Source organism: Ailuropoda melanoleuca, chromosome 5, assembly GCF_002007445.2.
Source record: "Ailuropoda melanoleuca isolate Jingjing chromosome 5, ASM200744v2, whole genome shotgun sequence".
Lineage (NCBI taxonomy): Eukaryota > Metazoa > Chordata > Mammalia > Carnivora > Ursidae > Ailuropoda > Ailuropoda melanoleuca.
In genome coordinates, this window is record NC_048222.1 from 53,623,213 (window position 1) to 53,640,196 (window position 16,984).

A 16,984-nucleotide genomic window follows, 5' to 3' on the forward strand; every position below is an offset into this window, starting at 1 on the left:
TCCTAGTTCTTATGTTCCATAGATGAGAGAAATCATATGATAATTGTCTTTCTCTGCTTGACTTATTTCACTTAGCATTATCTCCTCCAGTGCCGTCCATGTTGCAGCAAATGTTGAGAATTCGTTCTTTCTGATAGCTGAGTAATATTCCATTGTATATATGGACCACAGCTTCTTAATCCAGTCATCTGTTGAAGGGCATCTCGGCTCCTTCCATGATTTGGCTATTGTGGACAATGCAGCTATGAACATTGGGGTGCATATGGCCCTTCTCTTTACTACGTCTGTATCTTTGGGGTAAACACCCAGTAGTGCAATGGCTGGGTCATAGGGTAGTTCAATTTTTAACTTTTTAAGGGACCTCCACACTGTTTTCCAGAGTGGCTGTACCAACTTGCATTCCCACCAACAATGTAGGAGGGATCCCCTTTCTCCACATCCTCTCCAACAATTGTTGTTTCTTGCCTTTAAGACAGAGTTTCTTAAACCCTAGGTAGTGAAGGTCTAGTTGTTTGTTTCTAATTTCTATCTGTCCTGCAACAGTAGTTTTTTTTTTTTAAGATTTTATTTATTTACTTATTTTAGAGAAAGAGCACAAATGGGGGGAGGAGCAGAGGGAGAGGGACAAACAGATTCCACGCTGAGCACGGAGCCCGACAGGGACTCGATCTCATGACCCTGAGATCAAGACCTGAGTCGAAACTAAGAGTCAGAGGCTCAACCGACTGAGCCACCAGGCATGCCTGGAACAATAGTTTTGATAATACACAATGTATTACTAGAACAGTAATCATACATTTGAATGTTGTAGCAATATCAAACTGCCATAAACATTTCTAATTGCTTTTTCTCAATTTTCTGTACTGATCTTGATGCAGGTCAGTAACAGTTCACAGACCAGCATGGGTCTGCCAACCACATTTTGAGAAACACTATTCTAAGCAACGCCATTCCTGAGAGAAATTCCCTGAATAGAGTTCTTTAATCAAAGAAGTTTGGGAGACCCCATAAGTATCAGTGCACATTAGTATATTAAATTTTGGGAGACTCTTTTAGTATCAGTGCACCTTAAGGTATCAAAGGCTCTGAGAAGTCCTGCATTAAAGAAGTTTGTTTAAACATTAATTAACTCAGCATTTCCCAGACTGACCTCAAAACTCATTGTTCATGAAATACTTTTCAATATCCTGCAGAATTCACATTTCTTGAAATATGGTTGGCTCAGTCTTGCCAGCTATGGGCAAAGTACAGGTCCCAGGCATGCCTAAAATGAAAGCCTTTGTCTTTTACTTATATCCTCATGTGCTGCCTTTTAAAAATAAATAATAATTCTTTACAGTCTTTATTCTTTGGTGCACAAAGTCATATCTGCCTTTTACCATCTCCCATGCCTACTTCTCCCTCCTGCTTGGAACTCACTGTGGGTGACCTCGCCCATAGAGAAGATCAAAGTCTCTTGTCTGAGATAGCCCACTATACTCTGCCCCTGCATACTGCAAATATATCTATGGCTCACCTTCATAAAGGCGACTCATGACAGGTCGTCTTCCTCTTCAGCACTACGTTTCACAAACAGGAAGAATCCTCTTTCCTATAATCCACTTCTATGATAAATACGTCTCTATTTGAAGTTGCATTTCCCCAACATTAGTATTGTATGAGACATTAATAGACAGTCCCTACTGAACAGAGTTCTAGGGCTAAATAAATTTAGGAAACATAATGACATGTGTCATTGAATGTTGAGGAAGAAGCTATATATAGTAGGTTTTTCCAAATATACTTGACCTGCAAACCACCTTTTCCAGGAACCCACTGGAGACAGTATCCTTCCTCTGACACCATTTGGGAAATGCTGGTTTGGAAGTAGCTTCAGCCCACTCAGTCCTGCCAAATGCCAAGGACCAGATTGAAGTCATTCAAATATACAACCTGGTTAGGTGGAAAATGGATATCTCTTTGTGATTTCCCTTAGCTCTGCCTTTTGAATGATAAATAAGTTGAGTCTGCACCTGATGCTCAATTACTTATATTTGCATAGGTATGTTCCATGTATTTTACCATCCAGAGCCCTAATGACTTCCCAGTCTATAGTCCTGGCCCAGACCCTCTCCCTCCCCCACCCCAGAGCTCCAGTCCCCATATATCGTGCTGTCTGCTGGACAACCACCTATTGGAGATCTTTAACAGAATGTCCAACAAGCACTTCAAATGCAATTTGTCCCCCATAGAAGTGATTACTGCCCTCATAAAATTCATTTCTCCATCTGCATTCTCTAATGGCCTCATTACCACCTTCCAATCAGAAACCTGGGACTTGGGGCGCCTGGGTGGCACAGCGGTTAAGCGTCTGCCTTCAGCTCAGGGCATGATCCCAGCGTTATGGGATCGAGCCCCACGTCAGGCTCCTCCGCTATGAGCCTGCTTCTTCCTCTCCCACTCCCCCTGCTTGTGTTCCCTCTCTCGCTGGCTGTCTCTATCTCTGTCAAATAAATAAATAAAATCTTANAAAAAAAAGAAAAGAAAAGAAAGAAACCTGGGACTTGTTTGGAATTCTACCCTCCCAGCCAAGTTGTCATTGAGTCCTCCTGATTCTGTCTTTGAGAAGCGCTTGAATTTGGTCTCCATATTCCACCCCCAACTGTCATTGTCTAATTTGGGGTCCTCACTACAGTGGTTTTCTTAGGCCAGGTTTTCTGGGAAACAGACTCTGGGTTTCTGAGACTTGCATATAGGCAGGTTATCAGAGAGAGCTATGGAGAGTAATCCCTGTTGGGAGAGTGGAGGAAGAAAGACCAGCCCGAAGAAGTTGAGCTTTGGTAGTTGTCAGAATAGCCTCAACCAATTCTATGGGGTGCTATAGAACTGGGTGACCCTTTAGAATTTTCCCAACTTGATGCAAGGGGTTGGAGAGGTTCCCACTCTCTTCAACCTCCATCCTCCTACACCCCTCACCCCCCACTGGCAATTCCCAGAATGGCCCTCAGCTGAGGGCCACCAGTCACCAACACTTGCAGCAGGTGGGGAATGAGTGCCTCATCCTGAGGGGATTAGGGTGGTAACAGCATCCTTGTCCCTAATCTTGCTGCTTCCAATTTATCCCCCACAACACCACCAGAGGGGTCTTTCTAAACCCAAATTTAATCACAGTATACACTTTCTCAAAATCTTTCAGTAACTCCTCCTTACCAACAAGGTAATTCAATTCTGATCTTTGTCCACTGACAGTTATCCATCCTTCATGAGCGCTGCTCCCCATGCCGGGCATGAGTTTGTCCCACGTCTCTCATTAACAAACTCCTACTCACGCTTTCAGGCCCAGTGTAAGCAGCCCCTCTTCTTTGATGCCTTCTTTAATATCCTCAAGCAGGAGTAATATTCTGTATACTCTTTTTATACAAACAGTCATTTGCCTCTGTGATCATTAGACTGATTCCTGAAGAGCAAAGCCTATGTCATATTCATTTTTGAAGGTGAAGGAATGAATCCATCAGCCATGTGCATGAGTATTGTATAAAGCTGGTCTACATGGGCTAATTCAGATGAATTAGACGTGCCCTCAGTCTAGTCAGCTGTTTTTTCAGAGACTTAATCTAGTTGCCCAGTGAGGGCTATACGTCCCTGGGAGCAGAGATTCTGTTTGGGGGAAATTCAGCTGGGGTATGTAGCTCGATGCTCTGAGGGATTGGACATTTAATACATACTTCCCATTATGTTGATGCTGCCTCTCACGTTGAAAAGGGGCATAGCCAGTGACCTATGGGATATGTTATAAAATGTACCGAATGGCCTGACTGGCCTCAAAATCTCTCTTTCATTAATGAGCTTTCCCTTCATGTCCATTCTGAAATTCTTACCCTCATATTTCCCTATGATTGGGATTGGACCAGTGGTCCCTTGGTTGGGGTGAATGCATGTCAGGGCCTAGGCAAGCTAATTCATCTGTAGATGTGTCTATTTTTATTTTACTCCTTTCAAAATTTGTGTATTTTGCTTATGCTTTATAGCGTACATCATATAGTATTAGAGTAACACATATATATAATTTATAAGTAAATAATGTTAGGGAGTACACACTCAAAACATTTTTTACAAAGTAGCACATGGTTAAAAAAATTTGGAGACCCCTAGATTGGACTCCGAAGACTGGAGTCTTCTTCAGCCTTCACTCATTAGCTTTTCAGCTGATCTGACTGCTGAGCTAATTTGTGCTAAGGCCCTAGGGAAACTCTAAAATCCAGGGGCAATTAAGAATGAAAGATAGGGGCCGTCTGGGGAGCAGGGCTATGTGAGGAGAGCACAGAGACTGCATCTGTCCAGAGCTGATGAACCATCTAGTAAGACATTGCGAAGCTGGAATACGAAGAGACAAAAGGTGGGGCAGGAGACAGCAATAGGCAGGGCAGCCAACTGGAGGGATGAGGAGATGTGAAAGAGTGACGGGACTTCGGGCAGAGACAGCGACAAGGACGTGGTCAAGGTGAAGGGTTGGGAGGGTGGACTTGTGGAGGCTGTGGGCTTGGAGCAGAGCCTGGTTATGCACCAGGATCAGGTTCCCTCTCATGCTGCACACCCTCCTAGGTGCACTGATAGCGACAGTGGCCCTCAGCTGAGACTCACACAGCCACCCTGGTGTCCGCCTGGCTGGAGTGCTTGCCGTCAGCTTCCGTGTTCTCTGAGCCACAGGCAGCATTTTCACCTTCCTGCTCAGTGTCTCTGGGCCCCTGCTTCCAATTCTGTGCACACCTCACTGCACCTGCAAAACCTCAAGAACAGAATTGGAAACAAGATTGAGAGTATTGGTCTCAAGTGGACGCCAGTGGGGCTGTGACTGGAGGTACTGGGACAAGAGCAAGAGGCTGGATCTTAGGGGTCTGGGATCTGTACCCAAGACCTGGAGAATACCACCCCCACTCTGGCTCTGAATCAGGGACCAGAGCCCTTTCCCAGGCCTTAAAATAGAGTGATCTCTCCAGTTCAAAAAGCAAGACATCTGCAAGCTGATGGCAAGACATCTCCCCCCAGTTCCAAAATTGGTATATCCCTCCTATCCAGCCCCTGTTATGTAGGGGACCAGACTCTACCCCAGCCCTGAACTTGGGGCTTGGAGACCAGAGCATCCAAGATCAACCTCAAACTCTGGACCCAGAGATATTCCTTCACCCCCAATCGGGGTCCCTCCGATCTGCCATGCTCAGCCCCAAAGCTGCGATCTGGGACCAAGGCATTCTCTGAACCCTGGACTAAGGCTTTTCCACACCCCACCCCAGCTTTGAACCCAGGTCAGGGCATTGCCAGATCTTGAACCCAGGACGCAAGTATTCCCAGCCCGCATCAGAACAGAGGATTCAGGCATCCTGACCCTGTTGAATCCTCAGTTCCAGGTGACCCCCACATTCACCAGTCCCACTTGCCTCTCTCCATCTCTGCTTAGGGATTCTGCTCCTCCTCCCCAGAGTTCCACATTGTTAAGGACCAAGGGGTAGGGTGGGGTGGTATGGGGGTAGTTCTGACCCAGAATGGGACATCTGTGTCAGTGTGACTACAACAATAAAGGCTGTTGCATTACTCAAGCCAAGAAAGGAAGGAAAGGAAGGAGGGGAGGAAGGGGGGAGGAGGGAGGAAAGAAGGGAGGGAGGGGGGAAGGGGGAGAGGAAAGAAAGAAAGAAAGAAAGAAAGAAAGAAAGAAAGAAAGAAAGAAAGAGAAGAGAGGAAGAGAGAGACGACGAAAGAGAGAGGGTAATGGGCCTTCTGTGTGGGAGATAAGGTAGGGGAAGGTGGGGCACCCAAAGGGAAAAATTTCATGAAGGCACAGAGAAACCCCAAAGAGGAGTGTGCCTCACGTGACAGTTTTAGCCCCAGTGGCAAGGTAGCAGGCTTCATAACTCCGAGAGTCCTGGTTTCACTGAATAATCAGTGGAGGACTGTTTGGTGGGTATGGTAGCAGGCTCTCTATAGTTTTCTTACATATGGAGTTGCCTGGGAAACAAAAAAGATCAGAAGGATAACAAATGCAATTCTTTTTTATATTGTTTTCAGACACTCTTAGGCACTTAGTATTCTATCAAGAGCAGACTATAAACCCTTTGAGGGTACAGCCACTTCTAGGTGATAAGACTTTGCATGTGTAAAGCACTTCAGTTAACATAAACTTTTGTATACACTAGTTCATATATCCTTACCCACAACCCAGCAAGGTAGGCTTGTTTTTGTTTTTGTTTTTGTTTTTTGTCAGAAAGAGCACAAGCAGGGGAGCAGCAGGAAGAGGGAGAAGCAGGCTTCCTGCTGAGCAAGGAGCCTGATGCGGGACTCGATCCCAGGACCCTGGGATCATGGCCTGAGCTAAAGGCAGACGCTTAATCGACTGAGCCACCCAGGTGGCCCATTATTCTTATATCTATTTTGCAGATAGTGATATAAAAATTCAAGCAACAAGTTTGTTTTGCCAGAACCCCATATTCTGCCGATGAGGTATCTGAGGCCAAGGTGGAGTTCATTGGTTTACCGCTCACCACGGACAAAGAGCAGATACTTACAAAGCCAGGACCCACACGCAGGACTCACAGAAACCCACCTCCTCCAAACTCTCCATCCTTATATCACACTTCCGTCCCAGCCCACCATGGTACTAAAATTAGAGCTCAGCAGCCACAAAGTGGTCCATGAGGAATGGCAAACAAATGTTACTCGCTCTGCCTTTCTACTCCTGAGTCTCCTGGGCAGTTTGTTCTAACATCCGCTGTGGTTTATTTTTGCAGCATGCAAAAGGAAAGAACAAGAACATGGGAAGGATAGAGGCAACACACCCAAAAAGCCCAGGTTGGTCTTCACAGATGTCCAGCGTCGAACTCTACATGCAATATTCAAGGAAAATAAGCGCCCATCCAAAGAATTGCAAATCACTATTTCCCAGCAGCTGGGGTTGGAGCTGAGCACCGTCAGCAATTTCTTCATGAACGCGCGAAGGAGGAGTCTGGACAAGTGGCAGGACGAGGGCAGCTCCAATTCAGGCAACTCATCTTCTTCATCAAGCACTTGTACCAAAGCATGAAGGAATAACCACAAACTAAACCTCGGTGGAAAAGCTTTAAATAAAAAAAATTTTTAAAAGACCAGGACCTCAAGATAGCAGGTTTATACTTAGAAATATTTGAAGAAAAAAAAAAGTGTTATTTATAGTCCAAAGAAACCAAAGACTTAGCTCACCTGCATTCTGACTTTGTTCGGAGACACACACTTCCGCGGGGCAACGACTTGGCAAGAAAAATTATGAGCAGAAAAGCACCACTGGATCTCACACCTTCAATCCATGATCATTCTCACTGTGCTTGGCTGTTTCGTGGTTTGGAGCATAGTGATTTTGAGCCATTGAGTGGACATCTCTTAAGATCAGACTTTCTTATCTGTTCCACCATGCCGCGAAGGTGTATGGTGTCTCAGTACTGTGTGTGGGTACGTGAGTGCATACACACACACACACACACACACAAACACATGCACACACCACCAGTGGTTAGGGACTTAGGCAGGGCTGGTCTTCAGGAAGGGTTGTGCTGTAGGGGTGCAACCAACATAGTGTGGGGTTGTCTGAGTTCATTGGATAGGAGTGTGATTTCGCTCGTCTAGCCTAGCGTTTGAACCTGCCAGGCCCGCAACCTAAATGCAGATTCAAACCCAGCAAAGAAAATTTGAATGACACCTAAACCAGTGCATTCTCTTTGTTTGTTAAGGAGTGTTCAGATATTTTTTAAGAAATGAAACAAGAGTCCATCCATTTAAAGAAAAAAATCACCTAGGTACCAAAGAACACACTTAATATTATAGTGCAGGTATTTTATTGCAATGATTTTAATAACCAAAGCTATTTTTACACAAGATACTATGTAAAGTTGTACGTATGAACTGATCTAGCTGTAATACACATGCCACATAGAATCATGACTATTATTTATGACTCTTGACGCATTTGAAATATTAGTTTTCAGAACTGGCAAGAAAGAATGTAGCTTCAGGGAAGCAATTAGTATCATGACAGAGAGGTCAGTGTGGCGGGCATGTACATCCAGCTGGCACCCTCCCTTTCGGGATCCATAAATGATACTTAAGTAGACATACAGACATGATGCCATAATCTGTTCATAGCTGAGAAAACCTGGGGATTCTTCCAAAGTAGGACCCCCTTTGTAAATTAGAAAACTAAGTTTAACAGAGCAAGTAATTAAATTAGAAAATGTGTTCTAAGTAATGCTTTTTTAGTAAAAGATCACTGAATAAAGGATATCATGCTTAGGTTAATTCGACTTAAAGTTGCTTTATGCACTTGACACCAAATACCTTTTTAAAATACTTTGCAAACACACAAAGTGAGCAGACCAATATTATTATTAAAATGAACTATCCAGTATTTGTAGTCAAATTGTTTTTTATTGCCAATCTCAGATATTGTATGACTTGGACATCCATAGAAATAGCAGATACAACTGAAAAATGGTGAAACAGCATAGGAAACACCAGAGCTGTAGTGGAAGACAAAACTTTGGGTTCTATAGGCATGAAGCTATTTATTTCTCTAAGCGTAGCCTCCAAAGTGTACTACATTCTTTCTTGCTATCGCATTAAGCTGGAAATTTTATGACATAGAGTCCACTCCGTAACAGGGACAGATAAAACCCTAGACCTGAGCTTCCAAATACAAAATTTTCAATTTCTATTTTTCCCAATCACTAAACCACAGCTGGAGAAATCAAGGGGGAGGAAAAAAGCTAACACAGTTGTACTAGTAGTACCCCAGTGAATCACTTGCTTTCCAGAAAAATTCTCTCTGAATTCCATTGAATTGTAACTCATAGAAGTGGATACCTTTTATACTATTAGGTAAAGAATTGGGTGCTCTTGGTTAACTACCACACCTAATTAGAAATATAAAATGAAATGTTATCTCCACAATAAGTTGTTGATTGAGATTCATTAAGATGCTAAAGAAAAAAAAATTGAACCATCTCGACACAAAAGCCTAACTCCCTACGGTCAAATCTGAGCATCTTATCTAGGTCTAGAAATGACAGACGCCTGGAGAGATGAAGGTAAACCAATAAGCCATCTGGGTCTCCTTCATTTCTGCTATAGAATGAGAAAAGCAAACCAACCCATGCTTCTCCTTTAATGAAATAGCGCATTTGCCTTGACACAGTTTGTCTCAGTATTTTTTTTTTTTAATCTCAGAGCAAATTCCAGCTTAAAATTTTTCCTTCCAAACATGGCACAATTACAATTCAGCTTTTAAAAGAGACCATTTCAGTGGCCACCCGTAGAGATTTACTTAACATATAATCTTGTCAATGACATAAACCAAAAGGAAAAAACTGATTAACTTTTTCTCTCTCTCTGGAATGGAGGGGGCCAGGAGTACAGCTATATATTTATAATTTGGGAGGGAGGAAAGCCTTATTTATTTAAAACATGAGAATTTTAAATGCAGGGAAACTCAAGCTGTGTCTACACACAATCTTATCAAATTCAGCACCCCAGGAAGAACAAAAGTTGAATTTGAACACCATGTTTTTTGCTTTGCTTTTGCTGCGTTACCCCTTCAGATTAATCCAATTGCATTTTATATTCTTGACCAATTATTTTGGTACTGTGTAGACACAGTCTCAAAGAATATTACTACATTTCTAATATTCCCATCATAATGGTTTTTTGAAAAATCATCCAGTGATCCTATTTGCTAACACCAAAGATAATTTTCATACCAGCATTGAATTTGCACCCATTACACAATTTCAGGGCGTAGAGATATATTTTCTCATAAACAGATGCACAAATCAGAGCATGAAAAGCAATTTTTTTATGCGACTCTTCAAGCATCCTCACAACCTTTGCTTTTTGAAATCATAATGGACAAACTCAGTTTCTCACTATCAATATACTCGTTATGTCATATGTGACTGATTATTGCTTCTAACTTGGCATATAGCATTAATTTATGGCTCAGGTTTCTTAACCTACCACATTCAGTGGAGCAGATCACATGCCATTTGGTCACCCATTATTTCTCAATCCTTTTGCAAAATTCACCCAAAAAGGTATCTCACTCTTTCATTTGTATGTTTGTTTATTCCAACTGCACTCCACATAACGTGTTTTGGGGTTTTTTTGGTAGAATGGAAGTTAGACTGTTTTTGACCATAAATCATTCAGGTCCTCTCATGACTAGAAGCTTCCCTGAGAGGGGGCAAAGAGAGCAAGTGGGAGATGTGAAGTCTGGACACTCTAAAAGCCAGATTTCAGTAATTGTTCAGGTAAATGAATTCTGGATGTCAGGAACTAAGTATTCAGTCCCTGGATAAATCCCCAAACCCAAAGAGAATGTGGAGAAATCAGACATTCCAACTGAACATGTGACTCACTCTGCCCCTCAAAAAAGCAAAATTACTTTTCCAGGACAAAAAAGTAAAAGTACTACGCTACTTTTGGACTCATGCCACTCCCATTGCTACCCCAGGTGAATGATCCGTCTTTGCAGGTTAAATGCAAATTTGCTATACCAAAGAGTCCTAGGACATTTTCACATGAGCTATAAAGGCATTTTCCCTAAGAAAGGTCCTCCTTTCTTTGTACATAAAGGATGAAAACTATGCATTTAGCAAACAAAGAGAAAGCACTTCTTCCTTTCCTATCTAGTTGTTTAGGGTGCATTCAAACAGCAGAGGCCATTTTGAGATGCGATTGGCCTTCTGGATTATTCTTGTGGTGTGGTTAGCTTTACAGTACATTGGTAACTATTTCCTAAATAGTAAGAACAAAGAAGCAGAAGGTAAGAAATAGCTACTTCCATGTGTAAAAAAAAAAAGTAAAAAAAAAAAAAGTAAAAAAAGAAAAAAAAGAAAAAAAAAGTGTAAAAATCTACTATTTATAGTGTGAACCAAAGACGCTACCTCACTCGATTTCCATTGGTGATTTTAATCACATTGATGATACCAAAGAATACCAAAGATATTTTCATGCACGGCCTTGGTCTGCAGAGGGAACTCCACCCTTTCCCTTCCCCCACCTCCCCTCCCCTCCTCACTCTTCACTCAGTGTGTAAACTTGTCTTCATTCTTAATAATAATGATACAAAATGATAACAACAACATTAGGAAATACTACTCTTACTACTGCTAGCTCTACTTGTAAATCTCTAGGCAAACATGTTGCAAACTTTGTAAACTCCTAGGACGAGTGCCTTGCTTGAACCAAAGTGTTAAACCGCTGTTGACCTCTCACCTTATACTCTTTGAATACCTCAGCCTCTTAGAAAGGCCACTAATGAAAAAAAAAAAAAAAAGGAATAATTATTCACCGTGGTGCTTTTTCCGTGCAACCATGCAATGAAACTTTCTTTGATACCAAAGGATGACTTTTCCCCCCAATTTCTTGCTGATAAACCAAAGCTCCTCCTCCTCGTTCCCTCTCGAGGTTCCCCCACTTCACCGAGTCCCTTCACCAGGCAGGCCGTGCATCACTTTTACCAATTCCTCCAAATACCTCATAGTAATAAAGTTTTAGGGTTATGTTGTATAGAGAGTCTATGTGATAAGGCAGAACTTACTAGTTTGATAATTGTTAAGGTTACTTTTTAAAAAACTTTATAATTCTTATTTATTTTGTAGTTTGTATGTTTGGGATGTCCCCCCCCCCTTTGGTTTGGGGTTTATTTTCTTGGCAGAACTGCTCTGTTGCTCAAGGAAGACTTAATTTCCAGAAATGTTCCCCAGGTGGGTTAAGGGTTGTGTAAAAATGCAAGAATGGAATAAGAAATGATTCTCATTTTGATGGTTACTTATGAAGTTTTTGTGTTTCGTAGTAGATTTGTTCCCACAGGGTAAAAAAAATATATATATATATAATCTCTTTTTTGTGAAACTGGTTCCTATTTTTCTCTATAATGTGCTGTGATTTTTTTAATTTAATTACCTTTTATATGAGCTTATTTAATCACTGCTTTAATTTATGACTGTGTAGTTTTTACAGTGTATATAGTAGAATTGAAATGGCCAAAGCTTTACGTTACAATCTTTTTGTTCTTGATGCTAAGATAAGCTGAATGCAAGAGCTTCTCTTAACTGCAGGGTGTATCTTCAGCTTTTTCTTAGCAGGCACTTCAATGTGTGTTGTGAACACTGCCAGGTTCCCCCCTCAAAAAATTTGTACATGCCAAAATGAGTGTTTCAAGGTAGTCCTTTTTGTCACCTAGAAAGGAGAAAGGCATATTCGTGTTCTTCCTTTAATTTATTAATTTTTTTTTAGATTATTTTGCAGGTTAGACCTGAAATTCCAAAGAATTTAAGAGTTGTTTCATGTTTCAAAGCACCGGCATTTGTGAGATACTTTGCTATTTTTTTTTTTTAAACCATTCACACGGGTATGAGAAGTAAAAAGTGTAAATAAAAAAAAAAACGACAAAAAAACCTCAAAGGGGCACGCTAACTTGAATTTGGAAATCCTCTTTAAGTTTCACCAAGTTTCTGAACCGCTTCAAGGCAAGGGGCAGGGCAGAGGGGCAGTTCCTTTTGCAGAGCTGAGGCAAGTATGATGGCTTCCTGCCCCAACAGAAAGTCAAGGCTGAGAGGCAGCTGGCCCAGCTCCCGCCTGGCTGGCCAGCCCACAGAAGAAGCAACACCTGACTGCCAGGCCCCCGTTATCAAGGAAAACGCTTCACAGTTCCTTGTTCCTCTCCGCATCTGTTTCTTGTAATCTGCTACCTACAATTTCCCCCCACGCCCCTACCCCTCATCCCCCCCACAAAATGGCAAGAGCTCTCCTCAAAGGTCAGAGCCCCGAGGGAATGTCCCCCAGCCTTATTAGAGTTTGTCTCTTATCATTCCTCGTCTTCCCACTACTTTTCTTGTGCACCCTGGAGATGGGCCCTGCCCCAGGCCCCGTCGTTGAGGCTGTTCAGATACTTGGCCCGCTTCCGGTCAGCACACACACACAGTTCTCAGACGACTAGAGGACCCTCAGAAGCGCCGGTGCCCACTGCTTTGTTTCACGTTGCTAAAATAAGTTGCTTCAACTCCGTGGCATAAATCCATAGATGTAAATACTTTTCCTCTCAATACAAGAATTTTATCTTATTTTCTTTTGCAGGGGTCTTAGGGGTGGGGAAAGAAAGGGAGGGCTTAGACTTTGGGTCCAATGTTCCATTTTCTTAGAAACATTTTTATACTCGTTACGTATGTTAATAGGGCAATAAATCTGCTCTGAGTTGCAGGATCATTGGTAAGCATTAATTATTTCTTTTTAATACAAATGCTGAGCAGTGAGTTACAGAAAGCCCAGGAAAATGGTTGAGGAAGTAGACTTTTACCGTCAGCAATGAAACGCTGAACAGAGTTGTATTCACAAGGTCATATTTTCTGTTTCTGTGTTAGTCTTGATTTTTTTTTTTGTGGTATGTTCTGCATTTATTACATAAACATTGTGGGCTCATTTTAGATTTGCCGTCTGAACCAAGTAACAAGTATTTTTTAACAAAATAAACTTTAAAACATTGTCTTCCACTTGCTTCGGTAGTTGTCTTCATATCTCCCTGTGTTTCTTGTCCCTTCAGAAGGCAGCCCATCTGTCACTCACTTAGACCTGTCTCTCTCCCCCTTCTATAACTTCAGTATACCTTTGACCTTAGCTATTGTTTGAGTGTGACTCAGTTTCCCTGTTCAAGTTAGCTTGATGGTTTATTATGTAAGGAGGGTGCCTAAGACAATCATCAGGTAAAAAAAAAAATTAAAAATTAAATTTTAAAAAGACCAGTAGAGTAGAAAATCTTCCAAGAGCAGAGGGAGTTCTTCCTTAACAATGAAAAAAAGAAAAAAAAAGTAAATACATAATTAAATAATTAATTAATTTAAAAACCTAACCATGAGGGGCTTAGAAGATTTTTGATAAAAGACAAATGTTGCTGTCATTTTCTTTGTCAATTAGAAAGCAGTGGTAGTTTCTACATTGCATCTACATTTCAGACTAAATGATTATTGTACCCAGGTATGGTTGTTTGCTAATATTTTGTCTCTCTCTCTCTCTCTCTCTCTCTCTCTCTCTGTCCAATGCTTCTTCTGTATTTTTGTGTGTAGCAACAAAAAGTGTAATGCATTAGGCATTATTCTGGTTTGTTTATGAGTATTTCCTGTACTGCATTAAGGTTTCTTTAATTTTTTTTAAGCTTCGCTACTGTTCTCACTTTATGCCGTGCAATATCATCTGCTGTGTTTGCTAAGCAAAAAAGAAAAAAAGAAAAAAAAGCAAGTGATGATGCCATCATGCTTTTCAGTGTTAAAATGTTTCAGCATTTATGTAGTCACCAAAATGTAGTAAAATAAAATGTTGGATTTTCCAGCACTTTAAATTTAGACAATTCTTGCCTTCTTTTGTTTTTATTCTCTGCAATTCTCAGCAAGTAGCTCATGGATTTTCTTTGGAGGAAGGATAAAGCTGAGAGGGTGACATGTTTAAGAACTCAAGCCAGTGTCATGGTTTAAAGAAGGATTCATTATAAGAGAAAAAAGAAAATGGTGTTCTCCAGTGGAACAGGAGGCTGTTTATTATTTTTTTTAGAGATTTTATTTTTAAGTAGTTTACACCCAATGTGGGGGCCAAACTTACAACCCCGAGATCAAGAGTCACATGCTCCACTGACTAAGCCAGCCAGGCGCTCCAGAAGGCTGCTTTTAAATGGAAGTGGGACCTTCTATTTGTAGATGTTAGCATTTATATTAACCTGATTGACTTTCAGAAGAAATAAAAATTATTATTAGAGAGAATGGCCTTTAAAAGTCCTCACCAGTAAAATACCGTGTGTGTGCGCGCGCACGTGTGTGTGTGTGTGTGTGTGTGTATTTGGCTCAGGAGCTAGGGGAGGACTGAGAAATTAGGATCTTCTTTTCTTTAATAGAGTGCAGTGATTGATCAAGAGGCCCGGTTCAGAAAAAAGGAAAACTAGTTTTGGAATTCCTGCTGTGCTGATTACTAGATTTGTGACCTTGGGCACATTCTTAAATTTTAATGATTTAACTTTCCTAATTCTCAGTTTCCTCATCTGTAAAATGGGAATAAGAATCTATATTACGGAGTTGCTATGAGAATTAGAAATTAGAAGTAAGTAAAGCTTAGTATAGTGTCCAGCATATGTCAAATCCTTAATAAATCTTAGTTATTTTTATTATTGGTAAATATCTTAAAATGCATATTTTTTTTCTAGTTACAAAAACCCAATTTCTAAGTTAAGTTTTCCATTTTTTCAATATAAGAGCAAGACTGTTTTCTTGGCATATTCTAACAATTACTTTGTATTCTCTAAGGGTAGGAAGTATGCAACAAAGATGTAGCATAAAATGTGAATAGGGCTTTGCCAAGTGGTCCAGTGGGTTGACCCTAAAGGGATACCCAGTTTAATGTCTAAGTGCCAGGACACCAGAAAGGAAAAAACAACTACCTGTCTAGGAGAAGTTTTTGAATAGCAAGTGGGCTTTGACCCTGACAAAGAGGAAGAGACTCCTTAGAAGCATCCCAAACACTGCCTCCTGAAGGCTTCAACTATTAAGAGTCTTTGGCTGAGTGGAGGTAGTTTGGGTGGATTTGGAAAGCTCCACAGGAAGAACCTAAAGGCACTAAGAGTACCAGCAGAAGACCTTGTAAATGAAGCCGAAGGGGAGGGAAGCCAGAAGGAAATGAAGCGTTCCAGATGGGGTCAGCATTTCTCTTCTAGTTCATTAAAGTGCTGAAAATAGCATACATACTGAGTGCAGGTGGCAACTAAATATCTATAAAATGTAATTGGTTTCAATTCCTTCCAAAATTGTATGTATTTCCATCCTACAAGGCAGGGTCCTCACTTTCAGAGACTCCATTCATGGAAACATGATACACTTAGTAGGTGTGTTCATGAGCATGAAGGAGGTGATGGGAGAGAATTCACCTTACTCTCCTTTCGGGTGTTTAAAACTTTACTCCAACCATAGTGGTAATGTGTTACCACTAGAAATCTCCACAACGAGGTCACTGACTGTGCTTGAATTTTATTTAAGTTGCCATGGTCGGGACCACACAGTGTTTATTACATCAGTCAATTCCTTAGAAAACATTAAGCAGGAGTATCTTTGCCTTTGGCTTCTTCTTTAAGAATTTTCATTTTGAGGGGGAGATGGTTAGGTTTCAAAAGCCAACTCTCCAAAACAACAAGAATTTCAGTCATCAGATATGGCATCTCTTCTTAACTAGCAGTCTAAGAAAACAGTAGTTAAAAACTGACACCCAGGGAATGACATCAGTAAATTGGCCAAATAAGATATTCCTTGTTCATAACCCCCCCATCAACAAAAATTTGGTATACATCCAAGGTCACAAATGCCTTCCTGGGAGCTATGGGTTCTAGCACCATATGCCAAGGGACTCAGGAGAAGTCTTGCCAACCCATACAGGGTACTAAGCATACAGACCTCAATTCCAGCTATGGACCCTGCAATGGACTAGGAATTGACTCCAGCACCTCTTGCCCATGGTCCAGGAGCCCCTGGAGAACACTATCTTAGACAATTACCCGTGAACAAGAAATCTTCTGTGGAAGTCCAGGAGTCTGGACTTGGGAGAGCAAAAGGGAAGCTGTCAGCACTCAGCCTGTTATGCTGATGGATCAAGAGAGGGCACAGAGACTGAGAATTCTGCCACATGAGGAAACAAGAAGCATGGAGCAGGTGTATCCATAGAAGGTCTGAGAAAACCTCAGAATCCCTAGCAGGGCTTAAGGAAGATTTTTCTCTTCCACAGTTATTCAATAAAGACTGGAGGGGGTACTGCAACTTCAAATCTGAAGACAGCAATACAAGACTTGAAGGGAGAAGAAAAAAGGAAACATGACATCATCAAAGGATCACAATAATCCCCCAGTAACCTACCCCAAATTAGGAAGCTATAAGAAAACATAGAAAGACAATTCAATGTAATCAGG

General features: G+C 41.3%; 1 protein-coding gene across 1 annotated transcript in view; it reads left to right on the forward strand.

Moving 5' to 3' along the window:
• Window positions 1-14,395, forward strand: part of ONECUT1 (one cut homeobox 1) — a 46,214-nt gene extending 31,819 nt beyond the window's left edge. Inside the window, exon 2 of the mRNA XM_019804466.2 lies at window positions 6,759-14,395. Within this exon, the coding sequence (XP_019660025.2) occupies window positions 6,759-7,051 (293 nt within the window). The 3' untranslated portion in view covers window positions 7,052-14,395. The remainder of the gene's footprint in view (window positions 1-6,758) is intronic.
• The last annotated feature ends 2,589 nt before the right edge of the window (window positions 14,396-16,984 follow it).